A 23210-nucleotide genomic window follows, 5' to 3' on the forward strand; every position below is an offset into this window, starting at 1 on the left:
GTGGCTAGGCCACAGAAACGAAAAACATTGCACTGCAAATATGAGGATTATTGCAAAAGCATCTGATTTGCTTTCGCTACAATAATCTCTCAGATAAATAAAGAAAAGCTGTTAATTTGCAGTCAAAATCGAAAGACGCGGTAACTGTTATTGGCATTTTAGCTACTGGCAAGTCCGGGAGGCGGGACGAAGTCGCTTGACAGTCGAATCGCATGAATGCAATGATTCAATGTGTAGATGCTGATCCAATGAGCGCTCGAATAGCTACGCCTCGCACGTAATTGTCTGTGCGCGGGGCCACTCAGAGGCAGGCGAAGGCGGGCCTGGGTGGATGGATGACTGGAGTTTCCCTTGCGGTCTGAAGATTAATGGAAGGGGTCTGTTGATCTGAGGAATCGACTATCAGGTGGTCGGTCCCAGGAAACCATTGCACTTGACGGCTTCTTTGGAAACGAATGAGGAGAAATCAAGTGGGATAAGCGCCATTGTTAAAAAAAAACCCCGACTATACTGGACATTTTTTTTAAAAGGTCTCAAGTGAGAAGGCCTGCATACACTGAGAGAGTACCTGGTTAGTTAAGGCCAGACTGCGAGGAACGCTCAGAAGCTAACTTTAGCTTGCTAGTTAGACAGACGGAAGTAGCTTTCGACGATCTGTGCCCGGACTTGAGGTTTTTTTGTTTTTTTTTTGGTACAAAACCAAGCCGTCTGTGGAAATAAATAACAACTAATTGACAAGTTGATTTGTCCGTGCTTGCTGGAGAAATCGACGAGCTAACGCTACCAAGCTGACATCCGCTGGCTATCTCTGCGAGCTAACGCGCTAGGCTGAGCTAACTTAAAGCGGCTAACGCTTGGGGCAGTCTTCTGAGTTTCCCTGAAGTCACAACGGAAGAGTACTGCTTTGATCTACATTTACATTTAGTCAATAATGATAGCTGTCAGCTAGTAGCTAGCTGTCAGCTTCATTGAGTCCAGTGACTTGCGTTAACGGTGTAACAATACTCAGTGACTCGCAAAGGAAAACTGATTCCGAGCCAAGGGACTCCACCATCAGCCTGCCATCATGGGCAACACGCCCACAGCAAAGAAGGGCAATGAGATGGAGAGCGGTGAGTTGTACCCTTTACCTCTAAGTTGAAGCAGCTAGCCCGATCATGCCGTCTGCCCCTTAGATCGTTTTGCTATAGTCATTTCCTGTTTCCCATAATGACAGGTACATATGGAGTATACAACCTAGCATCTGTACTGTGCATCCATAATGAGACCACATTAAAATGCTGCAACGGATTTTCTCTAATATGAAGAAGTGTTTGTCAACCTAGACCCACGAAGGACACCCACCCGTGGTCATTCACCTCATACACTGTCATACACTTTCAGCCAAAGTTGTTTTACTGTGAGGCCACGGTCAACTCATCGGAACAGCAGGGGATGTTATTCATTTTCTCTGCTCATCCTGTGGGAAAGCTCGTGACTGCGAGCCCGAGGTTATATTCAGAGTTACCAGTGAGGATGACAACAATTGGCCTCATACAACAGTCATAGGTTTCCTTGCGGTTTGTGTTTTTTAGGTCTTCACATCAGGTCATGAAAGCCGACGATAACACCGCAAACACAAAGCCCACTGTGCAGCTGCTTTCTTGTGCACTTCTTAGAATCGCTTCAGAAAAATAAAACTTTCTTCTCTGTTTTTGAAGCCAGAGGAGAGATACACATACTACTTTGGATGTTTACATTAACCTCCTAGGACCTGTCGTTCACATATGTGGACATAATATTTTTGGTTATTTAGACCAAAATACTCAATTTTGCTCTACATGGGCCTGATATCCACTTACAAGTACATTATACTGCTACTGTTGTATCAAATTTTTAAATGAATATCCTCATATATGGCTCTTATTTTTCTTAAAAACAAAAATAAGGTTAAAAAAATGCCCAAATATCAAAGAGAAATTAAAAATGCATGCCGTGGAAGAGTTCGGGTCTTAGGAGGTTATGTTTACATTAGGATGTTTACATTAAGTGATGAGTGAGATCTTAATGCAGTGACTCTCATAGAGCAAAAATAACTGTTATCAGTGGAGGGAGGAAAATAATGCCACCAGGACAGGGTCATATGATGCATGAGGGCAATTTGTCTGCAGGCACAAAGTTGGGAGTTGAGGAGTCTCTTGAACAACATGTGATGAGCGGCATTTAGAACAAGGGCACTTGTATGCGTCACGGAGTCTGTGTAATGTGGAGAAAGAGGTGATCTTGGACCATCTTATTTGTTTGTTTTTGTCTAGTATATATTTGTTGTTGTTGTTGTTGTTGTTGTTTTTATAAAAAAGTTCTTCAACAAAAGTAGAATTAAAAACCCCCAAAGAAATGTTAATCATATACAATAAGTATTTTTAAAAACGACTTAATTTCTTATGAAAATAACTCAGTCAAAACATTTGAAGTTCCTTTTTAATAGTCTGGATCACAGGGTTGCAGAAAGGTTTTGAGAGGACACTGTTTTATGTTTCCATAACACCATAAATGACGCTCAAGTGTGCAAAGTCTGAACGGGTACCTGTTAAATGAATGTCAGCTCCTTGCTGCTGGTAGAGAGTAAGTGTGAAGAATGGCCTCTAGGCTCTCTACTGTACTGTTACCCATGTAACAAGGCCAAGGCTTTCAAGAGCCCTGGCTCAAAGATTTTTAATTTTTTTTCCTCAGGGTTGTAGACGTAAAGGAAACTGACGGATTAGTAGGTTAAAAACATTGACAGAGGAGGCAGTGCTGCCGGAAGGTCTTTTCATACTTTGTCATACTTCACATCTTTATCAGTCTGATCTACAGAGACAGGTGCAGGCAAGGGGTTGAAAGGCCACACCCAGAAGCATCATTTTCCACAGAGCAGCTAGAGATTAAGGGCAACATGGCAGCCGCCTTTGTTTTCTACGTAAAATGGAAGGACAGTGTTGAGAGCTGGTCCAGGTGTTTAACACGTGTCGCGCCCGAACTTTCCAGGCTGGGCAGGCAAGTGAGACACTGAACTGCTGTGCAGAGCTGACCCACAGGAAGAAGCAGGGCGGACAGACAAGTGAACAGCAGTAGGAAGTGAAGGAGCAAGGAAGTTCCAGCCCAGGCTCTGCACAGTTGGTCATCGCCTCTTCTGCTCTATAGACTAAACAGCCATACAAGGATAGCTTAAAGTTTGGGCCTTTAAGACGACGTTAGTTGAGCATTTTTGTGGAATTCCTCCTTGGTAAAATATCGGGACGTACAGCAGTTTTTAAAAGTCTACACGGGACATCAGCTGGCTTCCCTCCAGCATTGTGTGATGTCTGTAATTCACAAGCTGGCAGGAAGGCTGTTTCATCGAGCTGGACCCTGTCTAGGGGACATAGGCAGTGGAGAAGGCAGACATGACCGACCACAGGAGGAGCTAGAGGCTTGCAACTGGAGTGAGTTTTTATTCTGGAGCTGGGCAGTAGCGTGGGTTAGGGGTGGAGCTGTAGCTCATGCTATGTCCCTTTAGCTTAGTCCTTCACAGGCAGAGGGGAAACGTCTGACAGATAACCAAGCTGTGTTTTCTCGATAATGTTGCACTAAATTAATCTCTTGAACTGGGCGATTGAGTGTCTAACGTTCATGTATAAAAATACATCCGCAGAGCAGAGCACCCTGATATTTGTGTCTGCTCAGTTACCACTTGTTTTTTTTATAGTTACAGTGAAAAGGGGGGCAGTTCTCTGTGCACTGTGCTGCACAGCAAAACACTCAGGCTAAAACTACACAACATAAACTTATTTTTTTTTATTCTTTGACTTTCTTATGCTTTTGTCACTGTCCTCCTGACTCTAGTTTAAGACATTTTTCTGTACCTTCACACTTAAAGTGCTCTCATTGGGCTTTGCAAAACGTTCGCTTTGCGTTAGTGTGGTTTAAAGGTTGTTGTTTTTTTTTGTGCATGAACAAAAAAAAACTCAGCCAAGTCTACTTATAAGGCAGTTACACACATCCACACATGTGCAATAACACTAAGTGCAATAATCTTTTCTGGCATCGTTGTATTTTTACTCAGTTGTATATAGCATTCGTATTCTATTTTTATCTTATTGTATATTTTTATTCTATTTTATTCTACTGTATATAGTATATTATTTTATTCTATTCTGTACAGCTGTGTACTGTATTTATTCTTATTGTATTCTAATTTTTGCGTCATAACTTTTGCACTGTCCACTTCCTGCTGTGACAAAACAAATTTCCCACGTGTGGGACTAATAAAGGTTATCTTATCTTATTCCCTCTCACTAGGAAAAACATGCTGCTTCTGAACTGGCAAAAAGCCTTATTGGCCAGTTCAGTCTTTTTTTTTTTCTTCTTTTTTGTAACTTAATAACATCACCCTGCAACATATTTACATAACGGCTTTGTGAAAGTTACTTTACATGACATCCAGAGTGTCATAAGTGCATCAGCTTTGGAAGTTTTTTTTCTTTTAAACCTATGTTGCCTAGATGGGTTTTAAGTGATTTCATGCCCATTTTTAAAGCACAATCACTTTCAGCATCCATCTAAAAAACAAAACAAACCCCCCCCCCAAATATTCTTGATCTTAAATCTTATCCCAAGTGATTGTGTTCAAATTGTGTACACTTTGCTGTATAAAATCAAATGGATTTTGATTTGTACTATCGCTATTTTATTGAGTACTTTACTCAACACAGATCGCCAAGAGTAAAATCATAATTGTTGCATTGTCTAAGAAACTGATTTATGATTTAACTTTATGCTTTGTAATTCACTTACGATGGCAGTGTCCCGATAACAATAGGAAAAAACTCTCTTAACGTCAGCCATGCAAAATGCTATCTTTGATGTGTCCACAAGCCAGGGCTGTGTCAAAATGATAATACTGAGAACAAATCAGAAATTATGAAAATCTTTAACACAGATTGGAGACTTATGAATAAGGACCGGGTTTAATTGTTGTTTTCTTTGTACCTTTTATGCTACAGAGCAACCTAAACTAAGCTGGCATCCCCAGATAATACACGTGCGGAGAACTTAAAAGTGTCTTAGGGCGTGTCCTCGACACTCAAGGCCAATGCCAACGCCCTATTTCGCAGTTTTAAAAATGTTCATCCTGTCTCTTTTCCTCTTGCCCATGTTCTACGTCTTTGCCAAGTGTCATGATTCGTGCTTGCAAGCAAACGTAGCTCGGTGTTATCTCATTTTTGCTGGACCTGCTCACTAGTGAGAGGAGACTGGATTTTTAGTGGAGGGGGGAGGGGAAGGCGTTAAAGGAACACGAGCAGAATTAGAGGCAGGGTGAAAAGTTGAGTAGCGAGTAGTTTACTAGTCTCGTGAACAGGAGAAAAAAGCAGACTAGTCAACCATGGACGCATGAAAACGCAAGATAAATCGAGCACAGTCAAACGGTTGAGGTTAAACGTCGGTTAAACCTTTGCATATGTATTTCAAATCAACATTCGACAATCAAATCACGTTGTAAATGTTGCTGAAATGTGTGACACATTGTGTCATTGAGACACACACACGCACACACAGTCAGATTAGTTAGCAGTCCTTGCACTACCAGCCTTTTTTCCTTGCTGGCGTCAGCCGATACACGACCATTAAGATCCAACATCAAAGTGTGCACTGCACTGGTTCAGCAGCTGTCATCTGCTTACTTAACATCTCGCTTGTTTAAAACTTCCCATCACAGAGAGGGAGAGAGAAAGGGGCCACAGCCGTCTGTCTGAGCTGCAGACCATGTTAGGGGTGGGTGGCATGATGAGAGCATCTTTTAACCATTAATGCTTTTCATTAATCAGATGATGTTTGACTGAGTAGTATTTCTGGTGGCGACTTGCAAGGGCTGCAACATTTAAACATGCAGATGACTGGTCATGCATAGTCCTTTTGAAGAGAGGTATTGCTGCAACTTATAGTATAAGGGTCAAAAACTGCATGTATTTTTAAAGTATGTGAGCATTTTGTTGTAAGAAAAAAAATTGCTAATGGGTGATCAGTGGGTCCTGTAAATATGAGCAAAACCTTGGTCAGTTAAGCAGTTATGACACAGGATGTTTGTGTGCTTGTGTGTGTTTTGACTATGACAATATAATGAGGTAGCACTCAATACAAGTACAACTCCGTCTATAAATATCTGTGGGGTTCATGACCTGCCCCTGCTCTGCATGCAGCTGATTTGTGTAATGCTTAAAGTTGTTTGGGGGGTTTTGTGTGTGTCGTAAGCCTGCACTGCTTATCAGTTGACCTCAGTGTTGAAAGCCAATCAGACATCTCAGGCAAGCTTAGAGCACTAAACTGATAACACGGCAAACTGACACTCGCTGCTAAATAACCCTGAGATCCAGCAGCATGCATGCATCACAAAATCTCCTATACCTGTTCTCAAAATGTGGGGTATTTTCACTTGCTTAATTTTGTCTGCCATGGATGATTGAAATATGCAGCAGTTCTCAAGCTGAAATTACACAATGAAGCTGATGGTTATAGACATTTTACCTGCATGTGACATTCATTGGAGTGCAAAGGTACTTGAAAATACCTGGGTGGCATAACTATATAGACTCAATGGCCAGTTTATTGGGCATACTTGTTAAAGTGCTTTTTGAGGCAAATATGTAATCAACCGATCAGATGGTAATTAATTAATACATTTATTAGGCGTTTAAACATGTGTGTGAATGTGTGTGAGAATGGGTGGATGACAGGTTGTGTAAAGCGCTTTGGGGTCCTTAGGGACTAGAAAAGCGCTATACAAATACAGGCCATTTACCAGGCCATTTAAACATGGCCATTACCACCTCCTGCAAATTCATTAACAGAGCCTTAGACTGAGGTCAGGAGGATCTGCTAGAGCTGAAAGGTGATTTTAAGTGACTTTCACATTGGCGAGGTGGTTGATGTTGGTGTATTTCAGAAATTGCTGATATACTGGGATTTCCTTCACAGGCATCTTTGGAGTTTACAGACAGTGGTATGAAAAATTGAGAAAATATTGAGTGAGTGGCAGTTCTCTGCGTGAAAATGCCTTACTGAGAGGCTAGAGGTCAGAGGAGACCAGCATTTTGAGCTGATGGGAAGATGACACTTACTCAAATAGCCAATTTGTTGCAACCAATGTAAGCAGAAGAGCTTCTCTAAACACGCTTAACCTTGAAGCAGAAGACCACAGTCAGGTGACAGTTCAGAACGCAAAGGACTCCAGTCCTTTTAGTCCTTTACACTAACTACTTCCTATAAGGACTGTAAAAATATATGAAACGCGTATATAAATAACATCACATGTTAAACAAAGAATTTCCTCTTGTACTGACTTTATTAGTCTTAAATTCTTCCTTTTATGCTTTTAATGCTACTCTCTTTTGCTTTTTTGTTTTGTTTTTAACAAAGTAAGCAGCTACATGAGCTAGCTTTAAAACCAACTCCTCTCTGACTGACTTTTCCAGATTTTGTGGCACACATTCTGTAGCCAGGAAAAAGAAAGTACTTATTAGCCTCGGGTAACGCATTGCTTTTGCCTCACCTAGTTTCCTGTCTATATGTGTGTAGGAGCTGCCTGAGCTCCACCCATGGTTAATCTCAGAGCACGGAAGCAACATGACAAAATGTGAAGTAGTCTCCTTTTGCAAAACCTCTAAACGGCGGGCACATCTCCTCTCCTCTCTGGGAGTATCGCTGCTGTATTTTCCTCAACTTTCATCTGTCTTTACTGTCCTCACTGCTGATAACAGATTGCTATGCTTCCTGGCTAGGTTGGCTTCTATTAGTTTTTGCGTCTCATGATTAGAACCGTCAGAGTTAGGGGTGTACCTTTACTGCAGCTTCCCTCTCAGTACACTTCAGGGTGCTCCTTGTGTCCGTTAATGTTTTTTGTTTTGTTTTGTTTTGTCTCTCTGATATTGCAGCATTTGGCAAAAATGTATATCATGCATGAAAATAAGATTGATCCCACACTTCATGACTGGCTGTCAGCTCGCTTGCTCCTGAATTGGTCAGTAAATTAACACATCTGCTCTGTTTAAGATGGTAAAACACTCCACATTCATGACTTTGTCAGTATTTGTCCCCTCCCTGTTTTCATTTCATGGCTAAAAGCCGAGTTCTCACCTTTTACAAGCATTTGATCTCATTTCCATTTTACATACAGCTCTGTTTGCTCATTTACTGCTTTCTTATTCACCACAAAGGCTTGTATGCTATCTGAACAAGGCCTGGTGTAGACTCACACCTGATTTTGGCGCGCGTTGCGGTTTAATGTCGGTCAACTCGCCCTAATATAACCCCTCTATTCCTGCGTCAGAGTGGGGCAGTGAGGCCCAGGGGAGAGATGTGGGATTGATTTTTGGAGGATCAATTCAACCCTGGCACTAAACAACAGACTCTGGTGCTTTTGGGGTGTGTGTGTGTGTGTGTGTGTGTGTGTGTGTGTGTGTGTGTGTGTGTGTGTGTGTGTGTGTCCCGGGCAGGGGTGGGGGAGGGGGGTTCACTGTGGTTTGTGCCTTCCTGTTTTGCTAGCGTCTCCTGAGAGTGCCACTTTTTATGTTTCTGAAACACCCAGATCATCTCTGAAAGTTTTTCATCAGTGACATCTGATTGGTTGTGCTAATTGGGGAAAGTTTTAGCTGCTGCTAGATGTGTCTAGTTCATCTCAAGGGTACTTGCTTAGGCCTAGTTTTCCATAGGACTTCATCTCTGGGTTGGATAAATATACCAGCTAGTGTTTTATGCCCCCTCCCCCTGATGATTATGCCCCTGTTTAGATCAATATAGTGTGTGTGTGTGTGTGTGTGTGTGTGTGTGTGTGTGTGTGTGTGTGTGTGTGTGAGACATGAGAGAGAACAGCAGTGAGTACTTTGTGTACAGAATAAATATTGAAACCAAGCAAGGGTCCAATTGATCTGCTCGAGTCTAACGGGAGCAGCACTGTTCTCCATACTATGAGTGCACACTGGAGGTGGATGCTACTTTTTGAACTTGGTCTCCAGCAGAGTGAAAGTCACAGAAAAGACTGAAGACTGCCGGCAGGGACTTTTGGCTGGGTTTTTGTGGATGTGTGGGCCTGCTGACTTGACCAGAGTGCTGTCAGAGGGGGAGGATAGGTCATGAGTCAGTGGCTGTGAGGAAGAGGCCAAGAAGTAGTATAGGGGAGACTTTGCAGGGCTAATGTGTGACAGGAAGAGCTCCAGAAGGCATGCAGGGAAGAGGGAGTCATCCTCACGCTCAAGTGAATCGGGGTCGCGCTCGGCAGATGCTGCAGCACCAGAGGTACCCATAGTCCTCCCAGATGGTAAGAAATTTGGAGCTACAGGAGAGTAAGAACATGGATTTAAAAAATTTATTTATTTATTTATTTATTTATTTATTTATTTTGATCAGCTGTATCTCCATTGGTACTCCTTGATACCAGTCCTGTTGCTGTGTCCATATAGCTGCCAGCAACTTCTTTCCATGTCTTTCCTTTGCGCAGTTCCAAGTTATTCCAGTAATGGCTTTTTCTGCTTGGAAGTGGAAGTTGTGCAACTTTCACAGGAAATGTTTTCTCCCTGGTGACCATTCTGCTTCCATTGCTCTCTGAGAGCCACAGTGCTCCTGACATATTTATAGGAACTTTAGTCTTTGCCATTGTTGCTCCCATCCAATTGTTGGAGCTGCTGGTCTTTTGAGAATTTGCAGGAAATGATGTTTGCTAGATGAGAATTAAGCTTTTCTCTTGGTGTGTGTTTGTGTTTGTGTGTGAGAGAGAGAGAGAGATGCACAAATGCTTGCACGAGACATTTATGAGTAGGTAGCTGTTTGTTTTTCATAATTAATTTTCAGTTTTCTGATTCCGACATCACTCCAAAAGGACATTAGCCGTATCACAAAGCTGATGAATAAACGACCGAGCACTTTCATTATTGACAGTTGACTGGCTTAATTTAAACTGTGCCCCAGGCTGTTGTGTTCTATTGATCGCCAAAGCAGACAGAAATTCCACATGATCATTTAAGCCTTAACATTTTTTTTTTAAGAGATTTGTACATTTTTGTAGTTTTAGTATTGATTTTAAGGTAACGGCTATCAATTAGCTTTCGCTTGAATTCAATTCTTTTAAAAAGATGTCAAAATTGTTAAGCTTATAATCTGATCGTTAAAAGTCGTTGAGTCGTTCTCCACACTTCATTTATGTTTTTGTAATAACAGCAACACAGAAAAGTGGACTCAATTTTACTAAAGCAGTTGTCGGCCTACAACTGTCACCATTCTGTTTCCAGTACTAACAGTATAAATAGCACACTTCAGCTCAGCAGCTGTGCACGGTGCAATGACACTAAGGAAGAATGAGGAAGGGTTGGTTATCTACATGTTCCCACAGAGCACTGAGATTAACCCCATAAAGATAAGGGGGGAAAAGAACTTCTTCATATGACTGTGTGTGTAAAGTTGTTACAGTCTGTCCACAGGATTACAATGCCACTCAAACGTATACCACTTAGGAATGTCTTTTTCTTCTTCTTTTTTTTTTTTTTAATTAAAGAAAAAAGTCATCTCCATCCATTTAAGCTGAGTGCAAGTGTTATGACTGTCATTAGTTGGTTGGAGTCCTAAAATAGCCAAAAAATAAACATGCTTCTACCAAAACTTGTTAGTGTTCTTGTTCTGATAAAGGCAGCCTGTTAAATGCAGGATAAAGAAACCTTGAAGATTTCATATGAATGTGTGTACTACTCCCTGAGAACAGGACAAAATGACTTTCTTAACGGATAAATGCCAGGACTCGGTGTGCAGCTGATTGTTTCTCTAGATGTACTTACCTTTCTCAGTTAAGTCCTAAACTAAAGCCCCTTTTCCATTAGTACCTACTCGGATTGACTCTCCACGATTCGACCCGGATCGACTGGTTTTCCATTACAATCCCACGACGTAACTAACATGCGACACGAACACTACAATAAAGGTGGGCGAATATAACAAGAATATACCTGTGGCTTGTCATCAGACTCGGGGATCACTGGGTTGTTTTTTTTTTTTTTTTTTTTGTAGCCATTTCCCTCGTTGGCGGGTTTCAAAAATGGCGTTTTTGACTTTCGTAAACAAGATGCTCTCATGGGTGACACTAACGAGCTGCCAGTCAGCGGCATGAAATCTGACGTCACAGTTTAGTACCTCCTCGGATTGCTTGGAACCCCACCTGAGAAGTCACTAAAAAAGTACCCGGTACCAGGTACTATGACCTAATGGAAAACCCTGAAAACTGTTGATCTGAGTGGCTTATTTCCTTCATTAAATACTACTATAAGACTGCACTGGGGTTTGGACGACAGGTCCTCATACAAAAGCGTGTACTAAGTGTCTTGGAAATTAAGTCCCACACGGAATAGCTTTAATTTATTACACAAAGAAATTTATTTCAATGTCGTTTTGACAAACTCAAACGCAGAGGCGGATTTCGGCTTTGCTGACTACATCCTGACTGATTTATCAGTGTTCGGTATTAGCAATTTATTCGTTTCTGCATTTCTAATGGCAGATAAATGAACATTCGAAAAATATTAAAAGCAATTGAGAAAGGCCTTTTACCATTTTACATGAATTGATGTGGCATAGTTTCTGTCAGAGAGCAGCTGTTTGGTTGCCAGCACATATTTGGAACACCACAAACAACAATGAGGCGATTGGGACAGAATGTAAACTGCTAGATACATAACTACACATAACAAGTGTCAAAGAAAAAGTATTGGTCAATATAATCCATATACCGGATTTTTAAATCACTAAATATTGATAGCAATATCAGTCTTAGTCCTGCATTGCTTGGGTTCAAGCGCTGACGTGATCTGCGTAACCTTTAACATGATAAACTTGTTTTATATAACAAAGACTCTTTGAAACATGACTCCCGATGGTAGTGTGCCAGAAAATGAGTCTCTTTACGCCTGTGTTGCCATTAGTCTTCCATGAATCATCATTTTCAAGATTTCTCATCAGCTTCAGGTTTTATGAGATTTTTTTCACCAAGGACATTCAAAGTGACCCCAGACTTTTGAGCAGTATTTTCAAATTGAATTTGTAAATATATACAGATTTATATCGTTTTACTTATTCCATTATTCTCCAGTGTGCAGTCAAAGACGTTTGAGGCTTCAAAAGATGAGTTTGTTTAGTCTAAGCCTGAAGTGATACCTCAAAGTTGTTCTTTGATGGCAGAAATGTTGATTTAATGAAACTAACCTGGAATTCTTTGAAATTGATCACTTAGTTGTAAGAACAAAAAAAGAACAGACTAGAATGAATAGAAGTTCGTTTAGACTCCAGTTTATTTAAAGCTTTACTATTTCAATTTGGCTTTGTTGTTCATTTGTGTCTTGCGATTAAGTATTGCTGTGTTGTATTATTTTCTCTATTCTGTGAATAAGGTCATCTATAGCATTTTTTTTTTTTTAATTTACAAATTTGACAACTTTAACTATGTGCTACGTATTCGCTTGTTCTCTTTCATTGTTGCTTGCTGGCAGCAGCTGATAAATCCAGACATCCAGTCATCACAAGCATGTTATGTTGCTCTCCAGTGCTTCAATATCCTTATAAAAGTCTTATTAAATTCAGTTAGGTTTGGGTGAAAACTCTCTGAATGGGAATTTTGTTTCTCTTTGCAGTGAAGGAGTTTCTTGCCAAAGCCAAAGAAGATTTTCTGAAAAAATGGGAGAATCCAGCACAGGTGAGATGAGACATAATTTAGTTTCTCCTCATTACTGTGTCACTCTGTTATTTGTAGCATGCTTTAGTTTTAGTTGTGTTGAGGCACTGTATTGTTAGTGTATTTCACAATGAATCGTGACTTGATTAATGTTTCTTACGCTCATTTACTCAGATAGCCAGTGTCATGGAAATAGGCCTGCCCCTAAACTAATGAAAGCCCATTCATTTCTTAAGGGCAGTTCGCCCTCTGCTGGGCATGTGTGTAATAATACAGTTGACAGCCACTTTCAGTCGCAGAATATATAACCCTGCTGGATTTATCAGGCTGTTAAGGAGACGGCATTCTGTCATCCAGACGTGGATCGCTTATGCAGATGTTCCTCGGGGCTACTTTCAGACACGAAAACGGTGTCTGAGAGTGCTACAGGCCATGTGCAGTTTTTCCCCTTAAGACTAGTTGCAGGACTCGATGTGGAACCTACTCTTGTGAACTGCGACCACGCTTTTGAATGTCCATTTTTGCCATTGTTAAGAAGAAGCATGATCTCTGTGTCGCGCAGGGTGCTACAGCGAACGACCCACCCCTGACTCAGAGAGAGAAAGAGAGAGGGACCAGCATAGATAGATCATAGACAATTTTCTCAAACTTAATATAATTAGAAGAGATTTGGTGAAATTAAGTTTTAAATGTGAACATGTAATTGCTTTTAAAGGCATTCTGTAGCGCACCGAGCTGCTTAGACAGAGGCACGCGAGTGCAACTGCACGTGTTTGCCCCTTAATGTAACTGCATGCATTCAGACTTGTGTTGAATGAGATGTGCTCAGATTACTGTAGCACCTTTTATGGAAAATTAACAAGGTCACTTAATCAGCAGCGAAGCCACGACATGTTTAGATGCTGTCAGAGAAGTTCACCATGAGTGTGCCTCAAACAAAAGACGATATGTCCGATTCATAGTAAAATATCTTGTTACTGATATGGGATGGCCTTTTAGTTCAGGTTTAGCAAAGAACTATGTGGGGCTTGTAAGGACAAACAGATTGTGATCGTTCTCTAACTGGCATGGTCTTCTGTCTCCCAGCAAACTGCGGCGTTGGATCACTTCGAGCGTTTGAAGACTTTAGGCACGGGCTCGTTTGGTCGAGTCATGTTGGTGAAACACAAAGAGTCTGGTCAGCATTACGCCATGAAAATACTTGACAAACAGAAGGTACGGTATTTTTGATGAAGCTAATTCAAGAGTATATTGGAGAGTAAATAAATATGACTCAATTGGGTGCTCTGGCTTGTATCATATCATGCCTTGTACAAAAACATTTATACCAAGATTGTATGAACCATTTGTTCTCGTATGTTCTTACAAATACTGGCTTTGGAATTTCCAGAAGGTCACGTTGAAGTTTAGACGTTTTCCAGTGTCAAAAGACACTTTCTAGCTTTACATGTCAAAGTTTCGGGAAATTCACACCATAACTACATCATAACTGCAAAACCCCCTGAAACCCTGTGGGTAGCCTGACAAGCACGTCGTAGAAATGGAACTACGCGATGGGTCGACACTGCTCACAGCTATTCTGATTGGCCTTTTCCATACTGTGCATTTTTGGTTACTTTTCCACAGCGTTATTTGAATTTATCGAAATCTGTCCTGAGATGTAATCATTGTTTTGGGGGGGGGGGGGGGTTTGTTTATTTGTTTTTCTTTTTGACAGCCTTCTTACCTTTCTATGTCCTGATCCCTCACAGGTAGTGAAGCTGAAGCAGATAGAGCACACACTGAATGAGAAGCGTATCCTCCAAGCCGTCAGCTTTCCATTTCTGGTGCGACTGGAGCACTCTTTTAAGGTACGCATTTGTGTCCTTCCACTTCTGTTGTTTATCTGTAGTAATTTGGCCGGCTTGTTTATGCGTGCATGCTTTACGTGTCAGTAAGTCTTTCCTCATCTCACTACAGGACAACAGCAATCTGTATATGATAATGGAGTACGTGCCTGGGGGTGAAATGTTCTCACACTTAAGGAGGATTGGTAGATTCAGGTGAGTTGTGTTAACTCTGATGAAAGGCCTCCATGTGCTGTTCCCAGACTTTAAGTATTGAGCCTCGTATGTTGTTTTTGCAGTGAACCGCACGCCCGCTTCTACGCAGCGCAGATTGTACTGACCTTCGAATACCTTCACTCGCTGGATCTCATCTACCGAGATCTGAAGCCAGAGAACCTGCTCATTGACCAGCAAGGTTACATACAGGTATGGGTTACATGTTTGTATTCAGTCATCATCAACAACATTTGCTGCTTAGCGTCTCTAAAAGTGCTCTCCCCGTATGCGACTAGCGGCTAAGGGCTGTTTATTCTGTTTCTTAGGTAACAGATTTTGGGTTTGCAAAAAGGGTGAAAGGCCGAACTTGGACGCTTTGCGGGACTCCCGAGTACCTGGCGCCAGAAATCATCCTCAGTAAAGTAAGTGTTAAGCAGATTAACAGGGGAAATTTAGGAAGCAATTGCTTCATCAGCTTTTAGACTGTGAAACAGCTTTCTTTTTGCTGTTTCCTGTGAAAATTGTAGTGTGAAGTGTTTGTTAGCGGACATGTTTGATGCCCTTTGTTTCTCATGTATTCTTCAGGGTTACAACAAAGCTGTGGACTGGTGGGCTTTGGGAGTACTGATATACGAGATGGCTGCTGGTTACCCACCCTTCTTTGCAGACCAGCCTATTCAGATTTACGAAAAGATTGTATCAGGAAAGGTGAGTTTGGCTACCTGGAAAAATTTGTGTAGGCATTAGAACTGTGCACTTATCCCCAACTAAGGACTCATTTTTACCACCTATTACTGCTTCAAATACACACTGTTACATTTGAACCTTTAGCCTTTATGATTTGAAAAGTGTATAAAATAACGCATTTAGCTTTTCAATTATTATTTCTGAGAAATACTGTCTATGAATCAAGAGAAAAAGTTAATGTCGACTAGGGCTGAACGATATATCGCATTTGCGATAATATCGCGACATGATCAAGTGCAATTTTCTAACCGCAAAGGCTGCGATTATACTCTGGACATGTCCAAATTCATGGGCTGCATCCTCCTGAGGCCGCATTTGTAGACCGATTACGTCACAGCGACGCGCCGAAGGCTGTCCAAATTACTACCATATCCCAGAATTCATAGCGCGGCCCAGCCAAACTCCAGTTTCCAACAATGGCGGCCGCTACTAAGTTTTAAAATTACTCATACTAATCTTTCTGGGTCACAAAATAAACTTAACATATTTTCAGGCGAGAAAGTAGTTGTGTAAACATCAAATATCTGCTCGGTTTATCAAGATATCCCATATTTGCAAAAGTGCTTCGACGTTTTCAGAGGCGTCTGCTACCCACCAGCTCGACAGCTAGCCGGGAGCTCGAGGGTTACTGATGCGGCCGAGAACGGCACAACTCCCGCACATCATTTTCAGATCACCGCGGAGTTTCGCTGCTCGGGTTAAACGTAATATATAAGTCACTTAGACAACCTAAAAATGTTATTGTTGGGCTTTTTTCAGTGTTTTGTTTGTTCGTGAGTAAATCGGTTTGGCTGAGATTAAAGTTATTAGATTAGATAAAATAAAACTTTATTAATCCCCCGGGTGGGTTCCTCCTTGGTTTTCACACAGCTGACTAAACGTCAAACAGAAGACTTATTAAACAGAAGTATGAGACAGTCGAGAATTTACACCAGTGTCTGGTTATATTTTAGATAGCAAGAAGCAGACGGCCGAGTTTATTAAACTCCACCGAGACAGCGGTGACGCTAATCAGAAGGCTAGACCGTCCAATTTCACGCCTTTAAATTTTAAAGGCGTGTTTGTGTGTGTGTTTATACAATTGCTATTATGTTTGCACTTTATGTGTAATGTTACTGACTGCAGAGATCAGTAAGATGTGTGTATTTTTTATTTATTAGTTTTATTTATTTAATATTATTTTTTAATTGAATGACTGTCTAGTAGTTCACAGATGTCGAAAAACTGAGTGTGGTAAAGCCACTGATTTTGTTTATGTATATTTCTGCAATCTGCACATTGTACTGACTTTCATTTTAATGTTTACACCAGGGTTCCTTGTCAGCACTTTATGCTCAGATGTTTGTAAGCTAAAAATAAACTATTGTGTATGTTCAAATATACTGTTGTGATTGAAGAAGTTAAATAAAAATGTCAGTCATCAATTCATGCATCACCTCATGTTATCATAACAGAGGTCTGTCTTCCAGGAAAGAACAGTTTAAAATTAATGTAATATAGTATTGGCCATACTATATGATGTATTGCTTGTCTTTGTTTAATAATACAGAAGACAAAGACCTTAAAAAATAATCGCATCGCAATCGCAATATTGGGGCAAAAAATCGCAATTAGATTATTTTCCATAATCGTTCAGCCCTAATGTCGACTCTATGAGCCGCCGCAAAACTCATAAAATCAAATGCAGACAGGACAGCGCAGAGCACGAGCTGCAGTAGAAAGAAGTCGTGCGTGAAGTGATTCCTCTGTAAAACTGTTTAATATAATGTGTAGTTTATAGCTCCCAAATGTCATCTCTGACTTTCACGTATGGTCTCAACAGTGGTGAGAAAAGCAAAAGAACAACTAGCTGGAAGCAACTCCTTAGACACAAATGTCTCATGCAGCAGAAGGTTCAAAGGAGAGTGGAAACAAATGGACACAACCACTCACAACCAGAGAACCATCAAATTTAATTAAGCCGTGTCTCTGTGCTCTTTATGTCTACACAGGAGTCTTTTAGGCACTGTATTGAGTCGTAGGTACATTAACACCGTAGGTGCATGTTTTAAGCACAGGAGAGTGGGGTGCTTTTCATTATGCTAGACACATCTTCTTATTTCCCTTACTGGTATTACTTTCTATCACATTTGCTTCTCATAGCAAGAGAGAGAGAAAAAGAAGGATACATCAGGTTTTCCTTGCATTTTTGCTCTTCCAGTAGGCTCCTCATTTCTTCAAGGTGCATTTATGATTCTTAGATCTTCCATGATAGCAGGAAGGGGGGGGGGGGGGGGGGGGAGGAGAGAGGATGCAAGAATGCTTGTTAGCAAAATGAGAAGAATCAATATATGTATATACTTTGGGCCATACTAAAATGCAAGCTCTTATGCGTGGAGGATTGATTAAAATATAAATGTATCTGCTTTGAGAAATGCACATGACATGGAAAATTGAAAACGGCCACTAGAGCGCCTTCTCTGTAGACATGTTGGTGGGTGTGATTTTCCACCTGAAGGTCTAGAGTCTCGCAGTGTATTTAAGTGATTATACGAGGAAGGAATGAATAGTTTATTCCAAACCAAATATAAAAACAATTTCAACCTTGCATGAGAATATAGAGCCATGAATGGTTATTATACTTCAGTTAAACTTTAACTGAATTAGCTTAATTTTCTAAAGTTGAACTCTTACGTCAGAAAAGTCACAATAGGACATTTTCCCCCAAAATGATCAGCCTCGTGCCTGAGAACACACTCCGAACAAGACTCTGATTGCTTTCTGTGGTTTGCAGGTTCGCTTTCCTTCCCACTTCAGCTCAGACCTGAAAGATCTGTTGAGAAATTTGCTGCAAGTGGACCTGACCAAGCGCTTTGGCAACCTCAGGAATGGAGTCAATGATATCAAGGGCCACAAGTGGTTTGCCACCACCGACTGGATTGCCATCTACCAGAGGAAGGTAAGAGGTTAGCTTTCATGCAATAGGAATGTGAACATAAATATAAACATAGTCTGGGGTCTGAAAAAAGGAGTCGGGGTAAAAGTCCCTCAGACCAGCTGTTTTTCTAATGACCAATAGGTGGTGATTGTATTTAAATCTGTGGGCAAATGACAGATGATTGAGAATTTATGGTCTCAATCACTAGTTTCATGTCTTATAGAACATGGCAATCACATGGTTGATCATTTTGTACATTATTATGACTTTTACAGTAATATTAAAAAAAGCTGGGGCTGCTTTAGAGCGATGCTACCTCTTGACATGGCAACGTAAAAAAAATACTCCAAACAATGGTTGTCACTATGGTAGCTACACCCATCTTTTATATACAGTTAATGTTTATAAGTGTTTCTTCGTATTTACAATTGAAGGAATGGAGAAAATTCCTTATTACATTCTTTCCTTAAAAACGAAACTGCTTTTAATGAGATTTCGGTCAGCTTAGGTGTGTTTTGTGACTGCGGATAATTTCCCTGTGTTCTGCCTGTGTACAGAGGGTATTTCAGTGGAGGTTAATGGGGAAAAATATGCAAAGGTTTTAGTACTTTCCCCTTTCCTTCATGCAAAAAGTGGATTCTGCAGAAAACAAAAGCACTGCGCCTAATTTGAAAACCCATGTTCAGCCTTTGTCAGTATAATATGAATACAAATACAAGTTTGAGCTCCTGAGTTGTAGCTTTTAATTCCTAATTCACAGTTAAAGTTGTCAAAGGATTTTACAAAGTTTGAATAGCTCTGCATAAAACGTATGTTAAGGGCAGCTGCCTTTGTAGGTAGACCTGACACCACAGACAGGTGAACCTGTCCCCCCCCACCACCTCACCTCTATTTGTTTTTCAGTTTGATTAAAGCTAATGTGGATTCCCTGCAAAAAGACAAATAACTGATTAATGTTAATTGAATGAATAATTGTGCTGAATAACCAGAATTATGGCATTTTTTTTTGCCTTAATCAAGCAGCCTAAGTTCAAATATGGGCATCTGGGAAAGTACATGATTACACTGATGGTCCTGCAGGGTGTTCACAGATTGATTATCAGACAAACATCACAAATATCAATGTAAGAGTGTTTCATCGAATAATGCATTTGAAGTTACACTTTAACCGCTTTGTCTGTGCGTCTGTCTCCCATCTGCGTTCCAGGTGGAAGCTCCCTTTATTCCTAAGTGCAAAGGCCCTGGTGATACAAGCAACTTTGATGACTACGACGAAGAAGAAATCAGAGTCTCCTTCACAGAGAAGTGTGCAAAGGAGTTTGCTGAGTTCTAGATACCAACCACGGTGGTGATATTATGAGAGAGAGGCAGGGATTTAGAAAGTTAAAGGGGGTCTGAGGACAGAAAGCACTAAAGTGGACTGATAACTTGCTTATATGTGATGAGGAAAACGATGTAAAATCCACCCCCCAAATGGAAAGACGGAGGCAAAGTGATAAAAGATCCAACAGAACCAGCAGTGTTGCCTTTTTGATTGTTTCTCAACTGTTACCTTTACACTTTATTTATCCCTCTTGTGTTTTGTGCCAGGGGCTTGACAAGAACAGGCATAGGTTGTGGCTGTTCAGCTAGATTTGTTTCTTTCTGATGGTGTAAATGACATGTTTTCAGTCTCTGCAGGTTGAGGCATTGATTTTTCTGTTAAGGTACTGAATCTGCTAAAGCTCCTTTTTTTTTTTTTTTTTTTTTTTTTCTTCCCTCCTCCCCCTGAGCGGGCCCTCTCTTCAAGCTTCTCTAAGAGTGATCGTTGTATCTTGTCTCCTCCCCACCCCCGGTCTCCTCTCCACCTCTCCATCCCGAATCTGTCCAAGCAATACCAAGTCCAACAGCAGTGCCTATCATAATGCCAACTGGTTGGAAAACTGTGTCAAAAGCGTTGGTGCAGAGCTTTGGCTACGGTGGCGGTGGCCCTCGTTCCCGTTTTGGTTGAAAGCTTGAAAAACTCTCTGCACCTGCCTTTGTCTGCTCAATGTGGCATGATTATTGGGTAGTTGATGCACTCTGCTGCTTGCCGCTGAAGCAGCGGCGACCTCTTTGATCAGAGTGAAAATGATTTATCACAGTAAACTTCACTGCGGTCCTGCTCGTTTAGGGACCCGCGGGAAGTAAACATGAGGTCTGCATTTAAGTCTGTCTTTCTCTTAGCTGAATTTATTAGAGCATTTTAAAAGGAAAAAAATCCTATCAGTGATCATTTTGTCCTTTTTATGTCGATCTCTGTGCTTGTGTGTTATTTAGTGCTCACGGGTGGGTTTAAAAAGCTGTGATTTAGCAGCAGCTAACATTGTGGTCACACTCCTGACTATTGTTTATTTAAGTCATAGTACATTTATACATGTATATTGATATATATAAATATAAGATAGAGAACATGAAATATCCATCTTTTTTCAACATATGTCTATGTCTCATAGCTGTGAAACTGACTTTAAGATTTTATAAATAAACAGATATTATATAAATTCTGCCAAATTTGCAAACTGAGAAAAATGCAGTTTCCTGTATGTGACTGATGGTGGTGGATTTTAATACGCAAAACAGTAGCAAAAGGTTTCAACAACATGTGCATGTTATTTTTGTACAATATCACTTTTAAAGAAAGACGGCAGAGCTTTGTGCTTTGCTCGTGCCGAGGTACCTGAGATCACGAATAATGTTTAACATTAAAAAGGACAGTCAGTGCTCTATTGGAAGATGGATTGGGAACAAGACCCAGTTAAATGCGTCAAAGTTCTTCTGGGTTTGAGTCATTATTCAGTTGTAGGGCAGCAGATTGCAGATAATTGTCACCGGGGTTGTGCTTCTCCTCTTCCCTGACCTTTTTGCCCCACCCCTCCCCTTTTTGTAATTCTCCCTACATGCAACACCTTCATAGATTTACAGTCCAACCAATTTTCTTTTTCTTTTTTGAACTGTTGGGTTTGGGAGTGTTTTGTTTCTTTTATTTTTCCAGCTTTCTCTGTAACAAATTAAAACCAAGGAAGCAAACCTAAAGCTTTTTTTTTTTTTTTTTTTTTTTTTTTTTCGGCCAAGTTTCTTTACATGGATGCAAGACAATCGCAGACCAAATCTTATTGCTGGTTTGTTGAGTGAACACAATGTTTTGGTTCATTGAAGGACTTAACGCTGTCGCCCACCTGCCATCCATACATAGGCCTTAGGTGCTAGACCTTGTCCATCTCACTGAAAAGTTTCTGTGAACTGTTTGATGTGCATCGAGCTCTTTGTCATACAGTCGTGTAACGTGACATGTTTAGAATGTTTTGGGGGGTTTTTGGCTCCAGTTGATTTCAGTTGGCTTGAGTGATCATTTTTGGCAGTGTCTTAATACGATTGAGATCAATCGCAGGATGATTTTTTTTTTCTTTCTTTTTTTCCCCTTTTTTTGAGAATGTCTTGAAATGGAGAAGTTTCAGTGCTGTTTGGAAACCTGATGTGTGTGGGGTTTTTCTTTTTCTTTTTCTTTTTTTTTTTAAATACATTTAGTTGGCAGGTTTGGTTTTTCTTGCACGTGGTAAAGCAGCCCAATGAGAAGACTTCCCTCTGGGCCTTAGACATGTTTGAAAAAGCACTGTTTCCACAGCTAACGGTCTGGTTGCTGGTTAACCTTTTTTCGGGGGAATTGTTTGAGCATCACACTAAACAGTAAAGTTGCTCACTAACCAAGCTGTCCAGCCTTTTGAACACAGTGAAGCACAGGCCACACAGTTCATTTGTGCTAAATATTTGAGTCCTTTAATACACACTGTAATGTTTTGAAGAGGGCACATGTAATGCCTTTCTACCCAGCGATGACTAAACCGTCGACAGGTAGAAGGCAACGCCACTTGATCCACTTCAGACACCGAAGCATCACACTTTGTTTTTTCTTTACAATACAAGACGTATTGTCACTTTTCTATCAGCTATCAACTGCTCTGTGCTACTTAAGGTTTTTTTTCTCCCGTCTGCCTTCTCTTTTCATCAAGTTTCCACACACACTTCTTTCAAACATAACACTTTTTACATCTGAGATGTTTTGCGTTCATATTTTCTAATTGTATTTTCAGAAAAAGAGAGGAAAAAAAAAAGCAAAAACAACATTAATCTTTCTCCTCATGACCTGGGTACAGTGATTGTGTAGTCTATTGTACCTTTTGGGAAACAATACTGTATATCCTTGCCTTCGACAGTCTTAACTATCTTACCCTCTTCTGGAGAACTTGACAGATACCCTTAGAACACAATGAGTATGTTAAAAATATATATACATAAAGTAATATTTTGCAAAATGTATCATTCCAATAAAGTTTTACTTGTTAAGACTAATATGTCTGGGTTATATGTAAACTTTCTCTTTACTTCGCAGAAAGCAGTTGTAGGGTAACAGCTGGATAAGACAAATAAACATGCCGGTAGGTGATGGCAGATGCTGTATTTCCACCGTCCTGTCTGTTATTGTGAATCGTTTAAGAGGATAGCAGGCGCAATTGAATAATGCAGTGTTGTGTTCATCCTGTCACAGTATGGTGTCAGTTACCAACCAGCTCCCAGCACCCCTTTTCCAAATGTAACCCCAACCATAGTGCACTCTTTTATTTTTTTCTTCCCCCTCTTTCTTTCTTTCCTCCTCCTCACTTGCATCTATCTGCATAAGTCATACAGTTGTATGCAAAAGGGTTTGGCACCCTGCGGCGAATTGCATATTTTTGTTGATTTTTGAACTGAAGACCAATAAATACGACTCCTGCAGCAAACGCGCATC

The 23210-nt window shown here is 40.6% G+C and overlaps 1 protein-coding gene across 3 annotated transcripts; it reads left to right on the forward strand.

Annotated features, from left to right (window-relative positions):
• The first annotated feature begins 238 nt into the window (after nucleotides 1-238).
• prkacaa (protein kinase, cAMP-dependent, catalytic, alpha, genome duplicate a) lies at nucleotides 239-22774 on the forward strand. Of its 3 annotated transcripts, none has more exons than XM_085454423.1 (10): nucleotides 239-1112; nucleotides 12660-12721; nucleotides 13787-13915; nucleotides 14452-14550; nucleotides 14660-14742; nucleotides 14826-14952; nucleotides 15069-15164; nucleotides 15328-15450; nucleotides 18263-18427; nucleotides 19614-22774. In XM_085454423.1, the coding sequence occupies exons 1-10, from the start codon at nucleotides 1067-1069 to the stop codon at nucleotides 19737-19739; spliced, it is 1056 nt and encodes a 351-aa protein (XP_085310549.1). In that variant the 5' UTR covers nucleotides 239-1066; the 3' UTR covers nucleotides 19740-22774. The 3 variants fall into 3 exon arrangements, with proteins under 3 accessions (XP_085310549.1, XP_085310548.1, XP_085310547.1); XM_085454422.1 differs by lacking the exon at nucleotides 239-1112 and adding an exon at nucleotides 2422-3443; XM_085454421.1 differs by lacking the exon at nucleotides 239-1112 and adding an exon at nucleotides 8870-9310.
• The last annotated feature ends 436 nt before the right edge of the window (nucleotides 22775-23210 follow it).

The sequence above is a fragment of the Copadichromis virginalis genome, linkage group LG4 (assembly GCF_057382275.1).
Source record: "Copadichromis virginalis isolate Kocher_CV1m ecotype Utaka linkage group LG4, C_Virginalis_male_GT1.1, whole genome shotgun sequence".
NCBI classification, from domain to species: domain Eukaryota; kingdom Metazoa; phylum Chordata; class Actinopteri; order Cichliformes; family Cichlidae; genus Copadichromis; species Copadichromis virginalis.

Excerpts from the sequence above, each read along its gene's own strand:
- prkacaa (XM_085454422.1), top strand. The coding sequence starts at position 3,320 with ATGTCTGTAATTCACAAGCTGGCAGGAAGGCTGTTTCATCGAGCTGGA. Across the intron at positions 3,444-12,659 it reads GCTAGAGGCTTGCAACTGGA|TGAAGGAGTTTCTTGCCAAA; the intron begins GTGAGTTTTTAT and ends TTCTCTTTGCAG. Across the intron at positions 18,428-19,613 it reads TTGCCATCTACCAGAGGAAG|GTGGAAGCTCCCTTTATTCC; the intron begins GTAAGAGGTTAG and ends TCTGCGTTCCAG.